This window comes from Phaseolus vulgaris, chromosome 2 (genome assembly GCF_051622355.1).
Source record: "Phaseolus vulgaris cultivar YP4 chromosome 2, ASM5162235v1, whole genome shotgun sequence".
Lineage (NCBI taxonomy): Eukaryota > Viridiplantae > Streptophyta > Magnoliopsida > Fabales > Fabaceae > Phaseolus > Phaseolus vulgaris.
The window spans coordinates 50,478,201-50,498,894 of record NC_143499.1 but is presented as its reverse complement, the minus strand read 5'-3'; the positions used below and the strand labels follow the sequence as shown (position 1 = coordinate 50,498,894).

The 20,694-nt window shown below is 32.3% G+C and overlaps 4 protein-coding genes across 13 annotated transcripts; 1 reads left to right on the top strand and 3 right to left on the bottom strand.

Annotated features, from left to right (window-relative positions):
* Positions 1-258: 258 nt before the first annotated feature.
* LOC137813081 (tetratricopeptide repeat (TPR)-containing protein) lies at positions 259-4,986 on the bottom strand. The gene is made up of 6 exons (XM_068615383.2): positions 4,468-4,986; positions 4,303-4,352; positions 4,126-4,213; positions 1,777-1,893; positions 1,236-1,295; positions 259-650 (listed from the first exon to the last, which is right to left on the bottom strand). The coding sequence occupies exons 1-5, from the start codon at positions 4,912-4,914 to the stop codon at positions 1,245-1,247; spliced, it is 753 nt and encodes a 250-aa protein (XP_068471484.2). The 5' UTR covers positions 4,915-4,986; the 3' UTR covers positions 259-650; positions 1,236-1,244.
* Positions 4,987-6,346: 1,360 nt separating this feature from the next.
* LOC137813078 (putative ADP-ribosylation factor GTPase-activating protein AGD15) lies at positions 6,347-10,034 on the bottom strand. Its single transcript, XM_090299341.1, has 9 exons — positions 9,903-10,034; positions 9,776-9,834; positions 9,430-9,520; positions 8,403-8,457; positions 7,953-8,049; positions 7,694-7,856; positions 7,316-7,493; positions 6,943-7,057; positions 6,347-6,569 (listed from the first exon to the last, which is right to left on the bottom strand). Coding segments are annotated over exons 1-8 (696 nt in total). The 5' UTR covers positions 9,954-10,034; the 3' UTR covers positions 6,347-6,569; positions 6,943-7,055.
* On the top strand, positions 9,974-15,211 carry LOC137813077 (Rhodanese/Cell cycle control phosphatase superfamily protein). 9 transcript variants are annotated; one of them, XR_016519002.1, is made up of 8 exons: positions 9,974-11,005; positions 11,242-11,295; positions 12,287-12,436; positions 12,698-12,860; positions 13,550-13,755; positions 14,013-14,116; positions 14,432-14,510; positions 14,810-15,211. XR_016519002.1 is itself a non-coding variant. In XM_068615374.2 (8 exons), exons 1-8 carry the CDS (start codon positions 10,667-10,669, stop codon positions 14,952-14,954), a joined length of 1,320 nt encoding a protein of 439 aa, XP_068471475.2. In that variant the 5' UTR covers positions 10,592-10,666; the 3' UTR covers positions 14,955-15,211. The 9 variants fall into 9 exon arrangements, 5 of the variants coding, with proteins under 5 accessions (XP_068471475.2, XP_090155464.1, XP_068471474.2 ...); XR_016519000.1 differs by having other exon boundaries at positions 14,432-14,704; XM_068615374.2 differs by having other exon boundaries at positions 10,592-11,005; positions 13,550-13,641; positions 14,432-14,704.
* LOC137813076 (uncharacterized) lies at positions 11,967-18,818 on the bottom strand. 2 transcript variants are annotated; one of them, XM_090299342.1, is made up of 2 exons: positions 18,353-18,818; positions 11,967-12,091 (listed from the first exon to the last, which is right to left on the bottom strand). In XM_090299342.1, exon 1 carries the CDS (start codon positions 18,752-18,754, stop codon positions 18,368-18,370), a length of 387 nt encoding a protein of 128 aa, XP_090155468.1. In that variant the 5' UTR covers positions 18,755-18,818; the 3' UTR covers positions 11,967-12,091; positions 18,353-18,367. The 2 variants fall into 2 exon arrangements, with proteins under 2 accessions (XP_090155468.1, XP_068471473.2); XM_068615372.2 differs by lacking the exon at positions 11,967-12,091 and adding an exon at positions 17,848-18,079 and having other exon boundaries at positions 18,353-18,817.
* Between the last annotated feature and the right edge of the window lie 1,876 nt (positions 18,819-20,694).

Sequence of the window (20,694 nt, the reverse complement as noted above, 5' to 3'; positions counted from 1 at the left end):
ATTACACAATTTTAAAATTTTGTTTCATTTCTTGATTATCTGAAATTTACTTTTTACTTCTAAATTGTATAATAAAAATCAATTATAAAAAAATGAACCTCTGAAAGTCATTTTTTCATAAAAAGATATTTTAAAATTTATAATCTAAAATGGATCAACTCAATTCAAGTCTAAAAAAGGCAAATTCTTCTTACACTCAATATTTAAACCTGCACCAACACAATTTTAAAATTTTAAAAATACTCTTTATTCTGAAAATGAAAATTCGAAATTGAAAATAATATATTTTGGAAAAGTAGATCCGGACTTATGTACTGGAAATAAAAATCCAGAAAAAAAAATCAAAAGCCTATTCCAGTTAAGAAAATCCACAATACAAAAAATAATTCATATCTATTTTACCATCCCATTTTTTTTGCATCCGATAGTTTTCATTGCACCTCATGGGATGATTGGAAGACTAAATCGCCCCCCTTATTGTCGTCAACCATTGTCATCGTCACCCCCTTATCATCACCACTCCATTTCCATCGTTGTCCCTTTGTCATCACTGTCACCATTGTCTATGTGTTGTGTGGCAACTTCTTCCTGCACCTCTATATTTTTCTTTCTATTTTTCTTTCTGCACCCCTATATTCTTCAAAAAATATCTACAAGTGTTTCCAGAATAGTGATTCCATAAGCAAAGGATATTTCAGAACATTTTTTTAGAACACATTTTTTTTTAATTTGATAAATCCATAATCCATAAAACATATTCTGGAAAAGACGTTCTGAAAATATTTTGGAAAGAACAATCCGGAAGTCATTTTTTAAAGGGGGTAAAACAGTCTTTTCTGAAAGTTAGGTAGTGCAGGAAGAAATTTGTAGAGGTGTAGGAAGAACGTCATGGGTAAACTTAAAAGGAAGAAATTATTTTAGATTGTTCAATTTGAAAGTCATTTTTATTTTTTTACTTTTGGATTAGGATTATACAATCTAAAATATTTGTTCTGCAACAATCTAAAATGACTTTCAAATTTTTTACTTTTTGTTTTTTCTCTTTCAAGACTGACCTTCTTCTTCCTTCCTCCCTTAGTTCTGAATGCTATCAGATATTATAACAATCACAAATATCACATTTGAGGCTGAAAATTTAAAATACAATGCAAATGACATTTTAATGCCCGGAACAGTAGGTTAAAATTTATTCCTTCTGACATCACTGTTATTGAATTAACTGGACTTTTACTTACAAGCCATATTCACGGTGTGTTAGCAGCAGCAAGTTTTTCCCGAAGTTCTGTAACCCGAGCCTGATTAAACAAAAATGCAAATGTAAAGAACAATGTTTACTCCAGTGTAGAATATTCACTTCAAATTTATAAACAGACCCAAATAAGATACAACGATTACAGAGAAGACAGTAGAAAGAAAAGATACAAACAGAAAAGACAGTATAAAGAAGAGAACGTACGGCACAAACCATTAATATTGTTCCCAAAATCAGTAGAAGATATGACAACCTTTTAATAATTATGTCATTAAAAATACGAATTTTTCGCCATATATGAAATTCTGAGAGGCTACCCAGAAGTGAATATTCTTTCATTTCCTTCTAGGATTACTTCTATTATTTAGATTAATGTTTGAAATAGCTCACAAAATCCACGGGAAATAGAATCATCGTTCTCAGTTATCAGTTGTGTTGCATCCTCCTTCCCGAAAACCACAGACATTTATTTATACAAAAAAAAAATACATACGTTATACGTATAGCAAGACATTGAACGCTACCTTGAATGATTTAGAATGACGAATCGAAGGTTCAATATCTAAAGATGTTAAATATGACTGTTCTGCCAAATCAAATTTGTTTAATGCCAAGAAGGCATCACCTTGGCACATACGAGCCTGCATAGATAAAATGACAATATTATACAAGTGAAAAATAGGTACAGCACATAACAAGTGAAAAATGAACATATACACACTGGTCATAGGCAAATTATATCGAGGCAAGATCAAGACTACAATATCTAGTTGTGACATTATCATGAGATTTCAGTAACAATCAAAAGGTAGTAGTTTTCACTAATGTGAGGAAGGGTACACATGAAAAGGTTTACCTACAATGGTCAAGAAACTCAGCTGATTTAAAACTCAAGATGGAACTAAACCTTTTGAGAGTTGCATTGCACCTTTTAACAAAAAACAAAATGCTAGTAACAAACTCTAAAGTACTCTTCTGAAAAAAAAATCTATTATTTACAAAAATTTATAAGAAATTGGTGAAGGCTACAATGGACCAGCTTTTTAGGTAGTGTATGGCAAACCAATTTTATTGAGCGTTGGATTCATCTAACTCACAGTTAAACCCTGCTTCTTCCACACTGTATTTACTCCTCTCAACCCTTTCTCTCTCCACCTTCAACTGGCTCCGCTCAATCCACATGTGACATCTCTCATCCTCGCTGCCATAAACTGCCTACTTGGTCCCATGACCACCACCATTGTCACCCATGAAACTCCATTATCTGTGACATCATCGCTGGGGAGCCCAACCACCATATTCAGTTCTTCCAAAACAACCATTGATAATTTTGTTTTAACCACCAATTTCTTTTATTTTTCTTCACAGGCTCAATTCTCACCCCAATCCAGCAATTCTTCAAAGAGAATCATAAATAATCCTTCTTCCAAGGAGGTGGAGGGAAGTTCTACACCAGAGTCGTCCTTTTGCATGGGTACAAATGTCAAAAACGTCAAAAATCAAACATTTGAAGGGGAAAAGTAGATGCAAAATCAAACAGGGGTGAAGAAATAGAAACATGCCCATGTATCGATTTTTCTCTCAAGACCTATACCTCATGCAAAGAAGTGTACCCGAAATCTGGGTTTAATTTGGAAGGTGAAAATTTTAGACTTTGTTGATTACTATGGTGCAAGGTTGGTGTTGGGTTTGGTTGTGGAGCAGTTGAAGGCAGAGAGTTGGTCCGAACAGCATGCATCTTGGGCTTGTGAGATGGCTTCTTTATGGCAGGCTGGATGTCAGTGTCGGAGAGGTTATAGAATCTCACCAATGTTGGCAGTGGTTGATGTGGTATCTTGATTGATCCCAGTTAAGATTAAGAGAACAGTTTCTGGTTCATGAAGTTGATTTCATTGGCCTTGGAGAAATTAGAGAGGAGAATGGAGATGAAGAGAAAAAGAAAAACAAAGAAGAAAATGTTGTCTCTGAGGTGATTTCCAGCAATGGTGAACACTGATAACAGGATTGCTGGAAAGGATGGGGGGAATCTAGTGTAGTATAGCCTGCAATAATAAAATTAATCCAATGGATCAAAATTACGGCTTCTCATTTAATGAATCTCACTCAGTTGTTATTTACAAGAAATTTTAATCGAAACTGTCTGGCAAAGACTCTTCCTCCACCGAATTTTTCATTAACTTCAGATGCTACTCTTCAACACTCAAAACATCCCAACATATTTATTTAGGATAAGTAAGGCAGTACAAAGTATTTCCTAAAGAAAAGCTAATGATCAAATGATGTGATTAGCAATGACAGCACATCGTCAATAATCTAGTCTAGACTTCATACAAACGGCTGTAAATTTAACTAGGACTGCATTTCGACAAACATCTATATAAATATTCATAACAGAAGAAATTAAACTAAAAATAAATTGTACTTCTCTCGAAAACTAAAATCTACTCATACACATAACTTTAGTAGAAACTATTTCATGTAACTTCTTCAAAGGTTAAAGAGCATGAATTGATTTAAGCTCAGGGGAGAAGCTAAATCCTTCCCGTAGGATTTACCCAGCATAAGGCCTTAGGTTCAAACCTGGTTGCCTTCATTGTACATAAAAAGAAAAGTTTGTTATTGAGACTAAAAAGCTCTAGGAAAACAGAAGACGATAGGAAAACATCTTCCAATCATTTCTGTTGGAGCTTTTTAAAACACTTACGTAAAGTTTTCAAAACTTTATAGATTTCAGATGAAACAAAAAGTAAGAAGGGAAACAACACATGGACATGAGTAATGAAGAACTAGTCTCTAAAGGGGTATCTTAAGAGGTAATCATAATTGGAAAGCAAGTTGTTGTTTTTTTAATATAATAGAAGAATCCGAGTCACCTCAGAATAGCGGGGAGCTAATGCCAAAGCCTCTTCAGCATCTTGGAGGGCACCAGAGTAGTTGCCCAATTTCAGCCTTACAAATGACCTGAATGCCAAATGTCAAAATAGATAATGACGTAACAAAGGAAACAAGCACATTGATGAAACCTGATATAAAGAATGAGTTTAGCAAACCTGCATTTAAATGTGATATGCATGCCACCAAATGGTTTTAAATCTATAGCCTGTATCAATTGATTTGAAAAGATAGAAAGGAAGAATGAGTTGTCTCTCGCTTTAAGTTCAAAAGTCTCAAGTAAAATGGAGAATGAAGAATGGTTTGCTTTGGCCAGCGTGTACCTGTGAGAGCAGAAGCTCAGCCTGAGTGAAATTTCGGTTGGCAAACTCAATGTCCGCTCTCTTCCTCAAAGCAAGCGCGTCCAAACAAGTTTTGGGGTCATGGCCGGCTTGGGCAAACAGAGTGACTATGAGCTCCGCCGCCCGAGCAGCCGTCCCGCAATGGCCAAAGATGAGTCCATCAGGCAGGACCACCAGGTTGGGGCCCCCACCGCACCGCCCCAAGCACCCGCACGGCTTCACGGTTACGTTTGGAGGAGCGACGCCAGAGAGGGTTTCTAGGGTTTGAAATGAGCCCTGTCTGCGGCAGCTGCGGTTGCTGCACACCCGAATCTCCATTTCATCCGCCAGCTGTGCTTTGGCGCGCCAATCTAAACGACATCGTTTCACCGGTGCGGATGGCGCCACGTGACCACAACTAAGCAACAAACTGTGTCTACTGCTGTTCATCTATTGTTCCAACTTCAAGCTTCCTGCTTCTTTCCTTACCACATGGGATATCAGGTATCAAATGAATTACATATAAATGGTTTGACTTATTTTTTTACGTATACCCAAATGTAATTGGGTTAAATAAATCCAAATTCGATAGACCCAATTTGACTTAATTATATAAAGAAAATATATAGTAATTATTTTATCATATAAATATTATTTCAAAAAAAACTTTATACTCACTTACAACGAGCTTAATTACACATTTTATCGTTTACTTCCTATCATTTTATAAATTTCACTTCTCTATTTTTCTTGGAATTTACCTTTAATTATACCCACGTTAAAAATCAAATCAATGTAAAAATTATACCGATTCTACACCATTGATCATTTTAGATGAAATTTAAAGTTTGCTAATCGAGTAGTTAAATTTGAATTTTTATTGTTATTTTAATTATCTGTATTAACTTTTATAACTTTGACACTAATAAATTGATTGTAAAATATTTTTTATTTTTGTATATCATGAAAGCATATATGACATTAATTTGAAACACTTTAAACACATATTATGTCAATTTGAATTTTTTTTAAATGCAATCATATGTTAAGAAGTTACTTAATTACGTTAGAAACTACACTTAGTTGTACTTTTATTCAAACAATACGCTTCAAAATTAATTGTGCATGTTAATTATATTTATTTATCCATTATGGATATTAATATTGTATGATTATTGGATATTAGTAGACATGAATATACATGATTGGCGTTGTGTTTTTTTTTTAAATATAAGTAGAATGTAATATTAAGAGTAACTAAAAAATTATATATATATCATAGAAAGGTAACTTTAACGAGGTGTAATTCTCTTTTTCGTCTTAGTGTTAATATTTAATTTACTGTAGTGTTTTTTTAAAAAAAAATTGGTTTTAACTTTTTTTAAAAAATATGTATTTTTTTACTTTCGATTAAATTACACACATATCTCTATGTTTGCTTGTTATTATCCTTAATCTTTTTCTATTTTCCTCTCTTTCAACCCTAATTATCTTTCTCCGATGGTCACTTATGCAACAATGACTTCTTTTATAATAAAAAATTTAACCCTCAAAGTCTTCCATGCGGCAGCCTTAACACTTAGGATTTGTAACACTTAGATTTCATCTATGCACTATTGTTCTACATTAATGCCCTAAAAATTTAATAGAAATAACTAAATTGTATATTTAAAAAAAAAAAATATTATAATAAAATATTGAAGTAAATATAAGGGGGGAAGGTAATAATACCGTTTTTATTAAAGAGGGGTAAAAACTGTTGACAGAGTGAGGTTATAGACGTCGCAGTGTATAACTAAAAGTGTTAAGGCTGCGAAAGCAACCAAAATTCACTGGAATGTTAACGATGTATATTTATTTTGAGATAAAAAAAGAAAAAATATGGACAAACCTAAGTTAATTTATATTAAATTTACAACTTTTTTGTTCTATGAACCAATGACGAAAACTTTGTTACAGAAGAATATAAATATTATGTCCTCCCTCAGATGTCCATCTCAGATTAGTTAATGTTGTAAGAATAATGAACTACAATGTAAACCAAACCATTCTATGCGCCATTTCAACACCAAAATGTCCTTTCAAAACAGTGTACTCTAACAAACCTGCCAAAACAAAAAAATTAAAATAAAGATTCTTTAGGAAAATAGACAACATTAATAAACAAAACAATTATTTACTAAAAGACTAGAAAACACATAATTACGTAATGGTATTTTTTAAACAATTATATAAGGCAATGCACTGACAGGTAAAGGTCTTAAACATACCTTGTTATATTAGGCAATATTACTCGTATATAAAAGTACATTGGAATTAACTTGACTTAGTTCAGATAAATTTAAGAATTTCAAAAGGTATACAATAAGTATGGGAATGGAAGAAAATCAACCAAAACTATCTAGAGATTCACCAAAATATGAAAGTGCAAATCACATTGTTAAAAAAATAAAAAATGAGAAAAATGCCTACACTAACCTTATGCAGCAAAACGTTGATCCCACTTCACAGCTTCAAAAGTAAATATAATCTTGTGACACCTACACCAAGGATTAATTGAAAAGGCTATGAACTTAAAATCCTGATGCTTCTCCTGCAAACATACATGTGTATATATTGATTTAATATTTTCTAATTAATAATTTAAAAGTGCTTAACATGAGAGTCGCCCTGTGAAATACAATTATGGATTAAGGATAAAAGAATGTGTTAAAATGAAGAAAAACAAATCCATATTTTCAAACATAAAATGCCATACATCGATATCTTTACTGCTTTGGATTTTCAATATTATTCATTGAAATCAATAAAAGACATATGAAAAGATGATAGACATGACGATTTATCATACAATCAAATGTTGCCCAGCTTGAAGGTGGCAGTGTTGAGAAATTTTGGTTATCGTCATAGATGCAAAGCAAGTTGAAAATGTCCCCAGTACCGATGCTCTTTGTGGACTTGTCAAAATCAACAGATGAGGATGGTCTTTTAAATGGAGGAGAATTCTTCTTTTGTGTGTCTATAAAAACCTGAATTGCATAAATACACTTAAAACGAACATATCCTCGTGTTTCCAATATATAGTAAATCTTGGAAGGTAAGCCGAAAACACAACAAAAACTTAGAAAATGAAGATGAATTCAGAGTTGTGACCTTCTTTTAAAAAAGATCTGGTAGAATAAAACAACAATTCACTAGAATATTGGTAAGGAATGAATAACATGGTTACCCCACGAGCTCTTGTTATTGGTGGTACAATTTTTGAGACGTGGTTTGCAAGAATGCTTTCTTCAAGAGAAAGTCTTCTGCTGTTCTTGAGAATACCCTTCCTAGCCCCTCCACTTGATGTTGATTGCATTTCATCTTTTGAAACCCATATTTTCTCTACATACCTAAAACACCATGAGCAAGTTAAGTACATTCATTGGGAAAATAATCTATCAAAATTATCTTTTACTTTCAAAAAATAATGTTCATTACAAGCTTACTTGATACGGATAAACTTCTCCATTGCCAATTTACTTCTATCAAAATTTGGTGGCATTTCTGCCTCCCAGTGCTTATTTGACTTTACATTACCCATAACTGTGTGTAACATGTGTATAGAGAGACCATCTCAGCAGTAGTTATCAACAAAATAAATAACCTTAAAACAACAAACGATAATTACAATACCTACATGAATGTCTTAATTGCAATGATTAAAAAAAATAATTCACTATTCTAGGTAAGGTAACTAATCATTACAAAGAATTATATATAAAAAAAAAATCCGTATTTTTATTGAAAAGCTAAGAAAATAAATAAAGCTAATGCTCACATATTACCTTCCTTTTTTTTTATGAGAATGAGTGTCACTCACATCTTTCTGTAATTCAGTTAACGATAATTTTCATTAAGAAAGCAAGAAAAAGAATTAAAATTACATAGTTTCTTACATTGCATGAAAGAAACTTGCTCTGGCAACCACGTATCTAAAGTTGTGGAGCGCACCTAGTTCCAAAATGACAAGACGGGATCGTTATAAATTTATTGATAGAAAGATGTACGTAAATAATATATTAATATAGCAGATAATGTTTTATTGTAACCCTCCTCATAACAGAAATATCGGATTTGCTTACAAAAATAATTTATATTACCAATTTCCAACAATTTGTATGCAGTGATATATAATTATTAAGAATATTATAATTTCAACACATTATAAAAGGTCTTTTTTAAGTATTCAATTTTTAACTCATGCTTAAAAGTATATATATATATATATATATATATATATATATATATATATATAAAAACACGCACGCAGATATCATCAGCACTTGAAATATATATTAATTTTTTTGAAATGGAAAGAAACAAGATGGAAACAAGATCGCACCACATTATACATATATGATTTTAAGTATCATTCATAAAAAAGGATTTTTTTTATGTAAAAAATATTAGTAAAAATGAATCAAATGTTTAATATGAATGTTCTAAAATAAATAAATGAGATAGAGTTGAAGATCCTTGTATCTTATATATAAGTGATTCAATAATAATATATTATTTTTGTTTCTGATATAAAAATATGAGAAATTTGGTTTAATATGTGAATATTTTTTATTAAGTAATTATCTATCTATGTAAGTAAAAAGTACGTGTATTTTATTATATTAGTTTATAAATTGATATCTAATTAGTTATTAAGTTCTAACTATCAACATTTTTAATTTATTCAGTATAATAATTAATTTTTTTTTAAAAGAAAAAAATAGTTTTTAGTTAGTTTTTTTTTTCTAGAATTGTGTATGTTATGGTAGAATTTAGGGTTATTTTGAAAATCAATTACATTATGTTTTACTATGTTTCTTATCTTTAAAGTATCACCTATTTTCACTCATTAATTTAATTTACTTTTCCCATTTCTACCAAAAAAAAATATAGCATAAAAGAACTGGATACAAAAATGTAAACCTTTGATATATGAACTCCAAGGCTTCGGTGAATTCCTGAACATTGCATGCAAATGAAAATCCCTAGGTTAACACTAGCCCATCGTGGTGCCCTGACAATATTTGAGAAATGGAAAGGTAAATTTAAAAACAACTAAAAATTTCAATACATGGTGCAATATAAAGTGAAGAATTGGATACTATCTAAGGGCTCATAAACTATCAAACTCTGTTTTTACACTTATTTTTATTCAAAACAACCAGAAATGGTAAGTTTTTAAACTCTGCTGTTTTGAATTGAACTGCAGGGGATCCATCTCCGACAACATGATGTAAAGAGAGAAAAAGGTTAAACTTATTGATGATACCTGTTCCGGCAGTCTGCACATTCCCTGTTATCGGGCAGCTTAAGAAGTCCTTCCAAGATCTGCATGAGGGAAAATGATGAGAATGATAAAATAAAAAACAAGATTTAAGTATAAACAGAAGAAAGACCTTGGCGTGCTTGGCATTGAGCTCCTTAGAGACGGAGGCTTTCCCGTTCATGTTGATGTTGGAATGGAAGAGAGGAATTGAGAAGGAGAAGCAGAGAGTGAAGAATGGTTTTATAGCCCAAAATACAAAAGCATTGCTGTGGCTGGCGTGACCTCCAACTCTGCCAACATCATCACTCCCTCTTTCTTTCTTTCTTTCTTTCTAACTTTTACATCTCAACTTTGCTGGCAATACAATACAATTTCCAATGTTTTCCTTTCTCTTTCTCCTTTTCAGTCAAATAATACTATAATATCACTTTTTTATAATTGCCGGCAGGCACAATCCGGCAAAGACCACTAAACCTTCATTTTATGCTCAACCCATCACTTTCTCTTCTAATTCCTTCTTAAAAATACAACTCTATAACACTCTAACACCTTCTTCAACACTCTTTCTCACCTTCTTAAGCATACTTCTATAGATATATAAATACACTTTTCATAGTGAGATTCAATTGTTTTATGAAAGTCAGTATCTTCATAATTTTATTCATTTTAAAAATATTTTAATTATAGGAGGAAGGAAAATACCTAGGTTTTAATTATAAAACCTAGGTGCATATATGTCATTTAATGTGATGAGGTGCAGGAGGCAAAAACCGTAAAGAGGAAAGAAAACATGAGTTGGGCTTGGGCCTGGACTATGATCCAAGATTTCCTCTAACAGCTGGTAGACAGAGAGAGACGATCGGTGAAGGTGGCATTGGAGGGGCAAGAAAAAGGATGAGGTGGTGCAGAGAGGTGTTCTCTGTGCGTGGGTCTGGGTCGTGTGCTCATGCCATTGCGCCCTCAGTCGCACCTATAGTTACTGCTGCTTCCTTTTGCAGCTCAAGGCTTGTGTTGCCATTCCAAAATTCTCTCTTCAAATTCAAATTCACTGACTCATCTTCTCTTGCTCTCACCCATCGTAAGCACCTCCTACCAGCTGCACTGCCACTAACTCGGCCCTCTACTTCAAGGGAGGACGATTTTCATTTTTTGGTCGTCAATTTCTACCATTTTGTGTTCATCCAAGACCCACAAGCCGAAGTCGCCAAACACCGTTCTTTCTTGGAATTGCAGGTTGCTTTCATTTTTTTTATGTTACTCTTTTCCTGTTACCATTGTATTGATTCTGGTGTTCTCAACAAAGGAGGATATATCAAGTATTTCTGTTACTAAATATTTTCTTCGTGAATGTATTGTTCACTCATGCTTTGATAAATCATACCTCAGAATCACAAGTTCATTGTTTGACCAGAACCCAAGTTCAATTCTAATCCTACCTTTCCCAGTTTATAACTTCTATCTTTTAGCAGGACCTCGATATCAATGGAAGAGTCTATCTGAATGAACAAGGGATTAATGCCCAGGTAAGTTCTGCCCCTGTTCTATTTAGCAATTCTGTCATGAATAATATCTCCATAAGAAGAGATATATTTTTCTTTTTTAACCTGATTGGAAATGCCGAGGGTAATGTGCATTACACGCAAGAGTTCTTGTGCATTATAAATATGAAAAATGGTGATCTTACACCCCATTTTTTTGGCGTATGGGTGGATGAAAATCAGAGATAAAAGAAAAATAGATAACAATAAGATGGAAGAGAGATAGAATGTATGATACTAATAACTCTAAACGGGTACTCCGATGTTTATAGACGTAGCTACAAGACATCCTTACAATATTCCAGGTCCACATACATATCTTTCTGATCTGATGTGTGATGAAAGATAGTCAAATGGCACAAAAGACAACTAAATTCCCATTCACATTTGCAATATAGGGATTAACCTTAAGTCAACTCACAAGGGCACATATCAATTGATTCCAATATCATTAAAGCACTACAATTAGAGATTTTTTTAGGAGCAATTATAGTTTTAGACCTATATCTAAAAAAATAACTAATGACATTCGTATCTAATTTTACCTCCCTTTTAGAAAAGATATTTGAGGCCCATCCAGTTACCTTTCTAGAAACTATAAGCCTAATTTGGATCCGATTTGAGTGAGTTATGCATTTTTAAGATGAGCAATCCAAAGAGTAGATCCTGGAATTTCAATTTCCGTTGTGGCACAAAAATACTTCAAAATTAAAGAACTTTTCTTGTCTCGCCAAAGGCCTAAGAAGTGTCCAAATTCAATATTTGCTGTACCAGTTATGACCTACACAAGAAAAATATGTTAAAGTGAGTATCAATCCGAACATTAGTGAAAAATTAGCAATTAAGTTCATTAAGGCCCACTAATTCTAGACTCACTTATTATCTCAATATTAAAGCCCAAGTATATGTCAAATTTGTGCAAATAGGTCACAAATATGTCTGAAGTATGTTCTGTCAATGTTATATATTTCTGCAGTATAGTGGACCATCAAAAGATGCTCTGGCGTATGTCAACTGGTTAAGAGAGGATAACAGGTTTTCTGACATGTTGGTTCAGATATCTCCATCAGAAAATGGGCATACCTTTCCAGCGTTGAAGTTGCGTTATAAGCCTTCATTGGTACAGGTAAGCTATAAAATATTCTCTTGCAAATTAAGTTTGTTAGGATTGACATAGCTGTATTCTTCTGGTTTTGATGCTATGATCCTTTTTATTTTCTTTTGAGGGCAATCAAATTTCATCTTCGGGATCAGACTTCAATGTGGTGTAGCTTTATAACAAATGAACAAATTTTTGCATTTCTTTATCTTCATGTCTGGCATGTTTAATATTAATAATTGTAGCTTGAAGACAACTTATCAACTTATGGTTTTCATCTTTCTTCAGTTTGAAGGTGGTATGTCACATCTTCCATTACTTGATTCTTCAATGCGTGCAATACCTTTATCACCATCAGAATGGAAAGAAAGATTGGAAGCAATCAATAAAACTGATCTTAGAGCAAAAGATTATCACAACAGAGATTCCATTCTACTGGATGTCAGAAATGGTATAGGTTCTATAGTTCCAGAGTGAATAATTATTTCCTTAATTTAAACTTTCCTCCCTTTCTGTTTCCTATATTACATCGTGTCTTATTTTGGACTATTTGGTGTTTGAATCAAATGTCATTTATAATTACTTGTCCTTTAAAGAAGAGGTCCTGATTATGAACACCCATTTTGCTGAGTTATCATTATGAGATAATGTGCATCAGTTGTGACTTGTGAGAGAGGCAGGATGTGAATGGTTTTCCAGTGACAACTTCCACCTTATATGCAATGCAATTAAGCCGTGAAGTGTTACAATTGATATGTTTATTGTAATTTCCTTTTTGAAAGGGAACATAATTTTTCTCCTTAACTGTAAAAATGTCTTGTCTCCCCATGTTACCTAAAAGGGGTGGGGTGTGGTTCTAGCCTTAGTCCTAATCTGCACATACTTACATTAGTAATAACACTCATGAACCTGGTTCAGTCAATGACTAACATACATGGAGTATCCATTATGCAAATAGACGTGTTAAAAATGTAGGAATAGACTTGGCTGACCTACCCTTTTGTTTCTTCTGCCCTTTGGTGAGATCTTCAAGTCATATGTTTTAAATATCTCTATATTTTCCCTTTTTCGTTATAAAATATTTATATTTTTCCTAATTATAAGTTCCAACATTAATGCAGTATTGTTGCTGTTGTTCAGGTTATGAGTGGGATATTGGACATTTTCGTGGGGCTCAGCGACCTAGTGTGGACTGCTTTAGGAACACTTCATTTGGTCTGTCTCAGGAAGAGGTTGGGTCATTATCTGATGTCTCAGTGCCTAATGTGGACTCATTCAGGATTGATATGGTCTCCTGATAAGCTGAAACTTGCCATCCAGTTGTATGGCTTTTTCTTTTAATCAAAGTAATGCCATAAGATCTTGGTTTTCTTGCATTGAATTTTAACGTTCTTCTTCACTTGAACAAAAAAACATTTTTCGTTTATTAAATTGCTTTGATGAATGTGGCACTGTAATTGTCAAATCTGATTTCATATAGATTTTTTCTCATTAGCTATGAGCTTTGCCTAGATGATAGGTTGGTATCTGTGAACCATTAATTCGAAGTCTTATCTCTCCATTATGCGTAGTAATGTACTCCTCTCTGATATGCCCTCTTTAGATCACTGCTTCAGATCCTTTATCAAATGTGGATAAAGAAAAAGCAAACATATTGATGTATTGCACAGGAGGGATTCGCTGTGATGTCTATTCTACAATACTAAGGTAAATTAATATTTTTAGAGAATGCTAAGGCCTTGATACTTTGATTAAGAAACAAAAGTAGGAAGTAATTAACAAGAGGAAAAAATTCATTACTTATGGTTCTAGAAACAGGATTGGGATAACCTATTTGACCAGAAAACCCGTGAGCTAGCCTAGTATTTGGTCCAAATAAACCTTAGAATCAACCTTCTCTCCTTTTTTTTCTCTACCTAGGCACTATAATCTGATTCCTTATTCATAGAACTGAAGTCACGTACTCCTTCTCCTCCTTTTCATATTGTTAATCTGGTGCATTGCTTTGATGCCATGTGACAGGAAGCAGGGATTTCAGAATCTATATACCCTGAAGGGAGGTGTTTCTCACTATTTAAAGAATGAAGGTGCTGCTGAATGGGTAGGAAATTTATTTGTATTTGACTCTCGTCTGTCTCTCCCCCCTTCTATTTACTATACTGGGGCCACAACCGAAGCAGAATTAACTCCAGTTTCTGAAGATGATAAGTTTGCAAAATGCTATGTATGTAATTTGGAAGTCAGTGAATTGAGACATAGGAACTGTGCAAATCTTGATTGTAATTTGCTTTTTCTGTAAGACTCCCTTCTCTGTTTCACTTGTCATCGTTTTAAAAGACTTATTTTTTTTTGCATCTGTTGATTTTCATCTTGTGAAGCATGTTAGCCTTTGTCATGCAGATGCTGCAGAAAATGTGTAAAGGATCTGAGAGGTTGTTGTTGTTTGACGTGCACTACTGCTCCTCGGCTTAGACCTATTTTAAATGGAATGCAGAGATACAAAAAATGGCACAACTATCGGGATATGGATTTGCTAGAGCAATGACAATTTCATCTTAAATGCCCTTGTTAACCAATGGATAAAGCTAGTTTCTCTACATTTTGGTTGTTTTCCAGATGTGCATTGGCATCTATTGGAACAATATAACTGTCAGGAGTTGAAGTAATATTGAATTGATTAAGTTTCAATACATCTTGCTCGAATAGAAAAGGTAAAGGTTGTGACAGTAACATCCTGGACATTTAACCATGTAGACCGTTTACAATTTGAAATGATAAAATTCATGTAGAGTATGTTGCGTAGACCTTGTTTTTCCAATGTCCAGTGTAAACTTGAAATGAGCTTTGTTAGAATCTGTTATCATCTTATGTTTCACCTTATATACACACAAAGATTATACACTACTAGTTGTCATCTTGTGTTCCATTTGTATATAAACCTTTTTAAACTGTCAGTGGATTGAATGTTTCTATTCTCTCATATCAGGCCATATTATTTAATTAAACTACAAAAAAATTTAAAATTCTCTTACTTATTTACACATTTTTTGTTAATCTATGTGCTTAGCGCAAAGGATGTCTTTCCTCTAAAGTTGCACTCATAGTGCGATTATTGATTATGAGATCACTTGTAGTTATCTTAAATTCTTTATTTACTTAAAATAATATTGTCTGGAGAGTAGAGAATTTTAATTGATACCATATGGTTGTGTTTGAATGAGAAAATTTCAAATTTTAGGGAATTTGAAACGTTTTGATTTAATTTCTTTTAATTGAAAGAAAAAATAGAAAACTAATGGAGGCATAATAAATGAAATAGATAAGAATGACAAAATAAAATAATATAAGTTTTAATTGAAAAATAGTTTAAAATAATAGTTAAGTAGAAATGAAATACAAGATAATGTACTTTGAAAAATTTATATATATATATATATATATATATATATATATATATATTTTCTTGAAACTCATTTAAACAGTAGTTAACCACATAATAAATAGTTGTATTATCTCTTTATTGCAACAAATTGTTACTGTAGGAATTATGAGTACACAACTCCTAAGGTGCATTCTCTTGTGGTTAACAATAATCATATCATAGAATTCATGAGTAGAAGTTAAAAATTTATTTTCATTATACATGATTGTAACTCTTAAAAAAACATAAAATAAAAATAAAAAAACAAATGTTATATTTGTTTTCCTCTCAAATGCTCTTTTGATCATAATATTATAGTACATGTATTTTTATAACCTTAAATTTTGATATTAATAAAACAATTAAATATGTAAGACATTAGACGAAAGGTTCGTATGATGACCTACAAAGAGTCTTTTGGTTTGATTTGATGATGTCTAGACAAATGGAACCCATCTTATGAGATGAGTGTTTATGTGTGGCTAATGCCTTATTAAATGCTTACTATTATTCTTCAAGTATACTATTTTATTTTTAGTATATTTAAAAGCTTGACGAAGTCATCTCTCAAAGCAAAAACAAATACATCTTTTTTATTAGAGTATAATAAAAAGGTATATGGACAATGAAGAGAAAGAGGTATAAAAGATTCTTGGAAAAGAAGTTTTATAAAATAAATATATCAATAGAAGCATTGGATTATGTTTTAAAATCTTTTCAATTTGAACTTTATTCTAATACTGTAGGTTACTAATAATATTCGTTAGATAATAAAATTAAAAGAAATTTCAGTTAATACATATACTGTCTAACAATAGTATTAGACCAGTTTTAACAAAAAGATGATATTGTGTATGTGGTTAGAATAAGCCAAATCATCTTTCAACTAATCAAATTGTAAAACCAATGAAAAAATTGTTGACTCTCAAGCTTGTTTAGCAAAAATTATAATAAATAATTATTAAACAGTAAAAAATACATGTTGACTTTCAAATTTTTTCAACAATTGATTCTTTCTCATTTTGTAAATATCAATCATCCAACAAGATCAAATTGACATAAGAATTAATTCTTCCTCATTTTGTAAATATGTATTATTCTTTCAATCATCCAACAACATCAAATTGACCAAACATGTGTTAGACGATAGAATCTAATTAATGAAACCTCCGACCACCAATTCATTTAGTACCTTAGCATCTCTACTCATAAGGTTTATAACATTTTACGTCTTGAATCATACACCCAAAAAGATTGTTCAGAATAATGCGAATTTCAATTAAAGGCAAAATTGAATCATCAACATGTATTTAAAAACAATTCAAAACGAAAATTAAAACTCAAAGACCAGATTGTCAAGCGCACTCAGATGTTGAAAAACAAAACTTAAAAACAAAACTTTAATGGCAGAAAACCTCATAATTTATTAAGAAATTACAAGAGGATCAACACGCAAACGAAGAAAGCAATAAAATTACAAAAATGGGAATAAAACTAAGTTTAGAGTGTGTTGCGCAGCTCTTCAGCCTCCCTCGTTCTTCTTCCTCTGTTTATTTTATAATCTTTTTTCTTTTCTATAATCAATAATAATTTAAATATCTTTTAATTATGTAACAGGATTATATTTGAGATATTCTATAATTAAAACTTAGATAATCTTTTATAATTAATTAAAATATATACTGTTTTAATCAATACTCTATTGATTTCATAATCCTGATGTCTTATAATAGCAATTTTCCTAATTTCTAAAAGAAGACTAGAATTATGACTAGAACTTTCCTATTTCAAAATACTCAATATTATTTTTAGTTATAACTAGAATTTCAGCATAATAAACTTTCAACTTAAATACAATATTGAAACCTTTACATTGGGAATATATGATTTTAAACCTGCAAATTTGAACTAAATAGTTTATTTCACAAATTTAAAATACTTTTAAATTTTAAAATATTTATTTTATTTCCTCTTTTCCTTTGAAGATGTAAGCTACACGATTAATAATTACAAATTATTTATATGAGAATCTATTTTAATATTTCATTTCTATCATCAAATATCCAGTATCATTTAGATATCACACAACATATAAGGATTCATCATTGTTACCGAGACAGATGAACTACACGTGATTGTACTACTGAAGCCTAATATTGATCCATTCTAAATATTGAAATGTCAGCAACAAAGTGCACTACATTTACAGCAGCGAAAAATGGGTACATGGTCCATGGCACAGCTACTACCTAGAGAAGCCAACAAAGAAAAAAAAAAGAGAGCAAGAAATAAGAATGAATAGCTGAAAGCGTGGATGACAAGAGTGTTGCGTGTGTTGATGATATTATGAAAGCAGAGCTGAAGATATTATCTGAATTTGGAATCAATGAACATAGTACAACAGAAGGGTGCGAATAAAGTTGAAATGGAAATTGGAAAGTTGATGTTAATTAGAAAAGAGAAGACACGAGGGTTAAAATTAGGGAAAAGCAAAGAATAGGATTGGGGGAAGAGTGACTTACAAGTGATTGATAGTTTTATTTACAATAACGATCAGCCTTCTTCTTGACACGATCATCGAGGGCGTCCTCAACTGAGTTGAAGTTAGTTTTGGGTTGGTAGCCGAACTTCTTGGCTTCCACAGGGAAGAGTTGGTCGTACTTCATACGCTTCGCCGCGTCGATGGTGTATTCAGATGCCTCCGCCTGTTTGTCGGTGTCGACAGGTTCTTCAGGGTTAGGGTTAGGGTTAGGGTCAGGGGTAGGGTTATGGTTAGGGCCAGCATCCTCGTCCTCGACGGGCGCCGCCGTGGTCCGCTTCTTCTTCTTGTTCTTGGCCTTGTCGATGGATTTGGAGCGAGAGGCGAGAATCCCTCCTTTGAATGCCAATCGTCCTCCTTTCACCCGTTCGTACGGATCCGACATCTCAACAAACACAGACCACGCCGCTGTCCTCCTACTCTCTTTCTAACAAACAATCTAATGCGCACCGTCTTTCTTCTATTTACTTATTTTTTGTTTATGGGCTTTTCACTGTAAAACAGGCCCACTCATCTTCCTTCTTTCTGCACCCACCCAAACCATTTATCTACTTCAAGCCTGTAACAAATCTAATAACACAACTCTAACGGAGATGTCACAAAAATGATGTTTTCATCATTATAGTTCAAATATTATTGTGGAGACTTTTACATATACTAATAATTGGTGGTTATGGTCAAACTCAGAATATATACACAAATTATTCAAATTTATTAATATTAATATTTTTTGTCAATTAGTAAATTCTTATGTGTTCTTACTAGGGAGATGAGACCTATAGAACTATTGAAGTTTTCTTCTCCTTCCTTCGGTTGGTTAGGTTGCTGGATGATGAACTGGGGTTCTTCTCGTCCTCCTGCTGGTTAGGTTGCTGGATGATGAACTAGGGTTCTTCTCGTCCTTTTGCTTCTCCTTCGGCACTCGGTCTCGAGTAAACATCGGATGGCGGGGTACCTGCGAAGGCACTCCGACGCTCAAGTCAGTAAAGCGGGTGATGGTACTCTGGTAGGGAAACAGTAATAAATGACATATCTTTCTCCTTGGGATGTGTGCTATTTATATTATTTTAATGGGCTTACCTTATTGGGCCTGATTAGCGGAGTGAGTCTCGCTTAGGATTGCATTACCTAATCCTTAATGACGGATTAACTTCACTGACCTTGATTTGAGCGTTAACAGTAGTATGGGTCGGCTTGCTAGGCCGACCGTGGCGATTCCCCTTGTCTCGGCCAAGCTTCCATGGTCTCGACAAAGTCTCTTAGATCTTGGTCGTCTCGGCCAAGTCTCTCAGGTTTCGACCAAGTCTCTCTGATATCAGTCAGATAGACCAGGTCTCGGGCAAACAGGTGGATCTCACTCATACCGGTACATTATGATTTATGACTTAATATTCTATATTTTTTCATAGGAGCTAAAGAATTGGAAGAAAAAAAGTGCTTAAATAGGTAAAAATGATTATCAAGACAAATCTACATCATATTTTAGTAACTAAAAATTTCAATTTCTTTTGTTATATCTCATTTTTCTCTCCTTTTCTATATATCGGTGGTTTGAATGTAAGTGAATTTACTCAACATTGTAAAATTAATAGATGTTCTATTGTTATAAAATTTTCAGTTATATGTAATTGTTATTTTTTTTAAAAATTATTTGACAATTATCTAATTACTAGTTGATATTCTGTTATAAATTTTATATTATTATAGTTTATTTATCGATTTTGACATTAAAAAGGGTTAAATATGTATCATTTTGATATTAAATAATGAATAATATCACATGTTTATTTTATTGTAATACACTCGAGTTCATAGTAGGTCAGAGTCAAAATCATGCATATTGAACTACCATTGAACGAGGGATTGAAATTATGGAATTGAGGTGGGGTGAAAAAGAAAAAACAAGGAGAGAAAAAAATGAAAAATAAAGTTGCTTGGATGATTAATTTGAGTGAAAAGTTTATAAATGATTTGATTGATCGGATAAAATAAAAAATTATAAAAAGCAATTTAATATAAGAAATCATTTACAGAATTACAAATAAAATAAAAGTTAAATTAAAAATAAAAATAATTAAAAAATTAAAAAAATTATTTGAAATAAGAAAATAAAATGTTTTCACAAAATATCAAAAAGTAAATTATTTTTATAAATAAAATATTAATAGTTAGTAAAAAAATTATAAACATATATATAATTTACCCATATATTATATATGTGTGATCTCTTAGGTCATTCTGAATTCTCTCCCGTGCTTTTTATTGGTATAATTTAAGCGTTGGAAATAAATTTTATAGACATAATGAATTAACATTTGCGACATA

Bases quoted from the DNA above. Each gene is read 5' to 3' on its own strand.
- LOC137813076 (XM_090299342.1), bottom strand. From the start codon at position 18,754: ATGTCGGATCCGTACGAACGGGTGAAAGGAGGACGATTGGCATTCAAA.
- LOC137813081 (XM_068615383.2), bottom strand. From the start codon at position 4,914: ATGAACAGCAGTAGACACAGTTTGTTGCTTAGTTGTGGTCACGTGGCG. The intron at 1,894-4,125 runs GTGACTCGGATT...TTATCTATGCAG, and splicing joins TAGCTCCCCGCTATTCTGAG to GCTCGTATGTGCCAAGGTGA. The intron at 1,296-1,776 runs GTAGCGTTCAAT...TTGTTTAATCAG, and splicing joins GTCATTCTAAATCATTCAAG to GCTCGGGTTACAGAACTTCG.
- LOC137813078 (XM_090299341.1), bottom strand. From the start codon at position 9,953: ATGAACGGGAAAGCCTCCGTCTCTAAGGAGCTCAATGCCAAGCACGCC. The intron at 9,521-9,775 runs GTATCATCAATA...AAATATTGTCAG, and splicing joins TGTGCAGACTGCCGGAACAG to GGCACCACGATGGGCTAGTG. The intron at 7,494-7,693 runs GTAACCATGTTA...TATGCAATTCAG, and splicing joins CAATAACAAGAGCTCGTGGG to GTTTTTATAGACACACAAAA.
- LOC137813077 (XM_068615373.2), top strand. From the start codon at position 10,667: ATGAGGTGGTGCAGAGAGGTGTTCTCTGTGCGTGGGTCTGGGTCGTGT. The intron at 11,296-12,286 runs GTAAGTTCTGCC...ATATTTCTGCAG, and splicing joins AACAAGGGATTAATGCCCAG to TATAGTGGACCATCAAAAGA. The intron at 12,437-12,697 runs GTAAGCTATAAA...ATCTTTCTTCAG, and splicing joins ATAAGCCTTCATTGGTACAG to TTTGAAGGTGGTATGTCACA.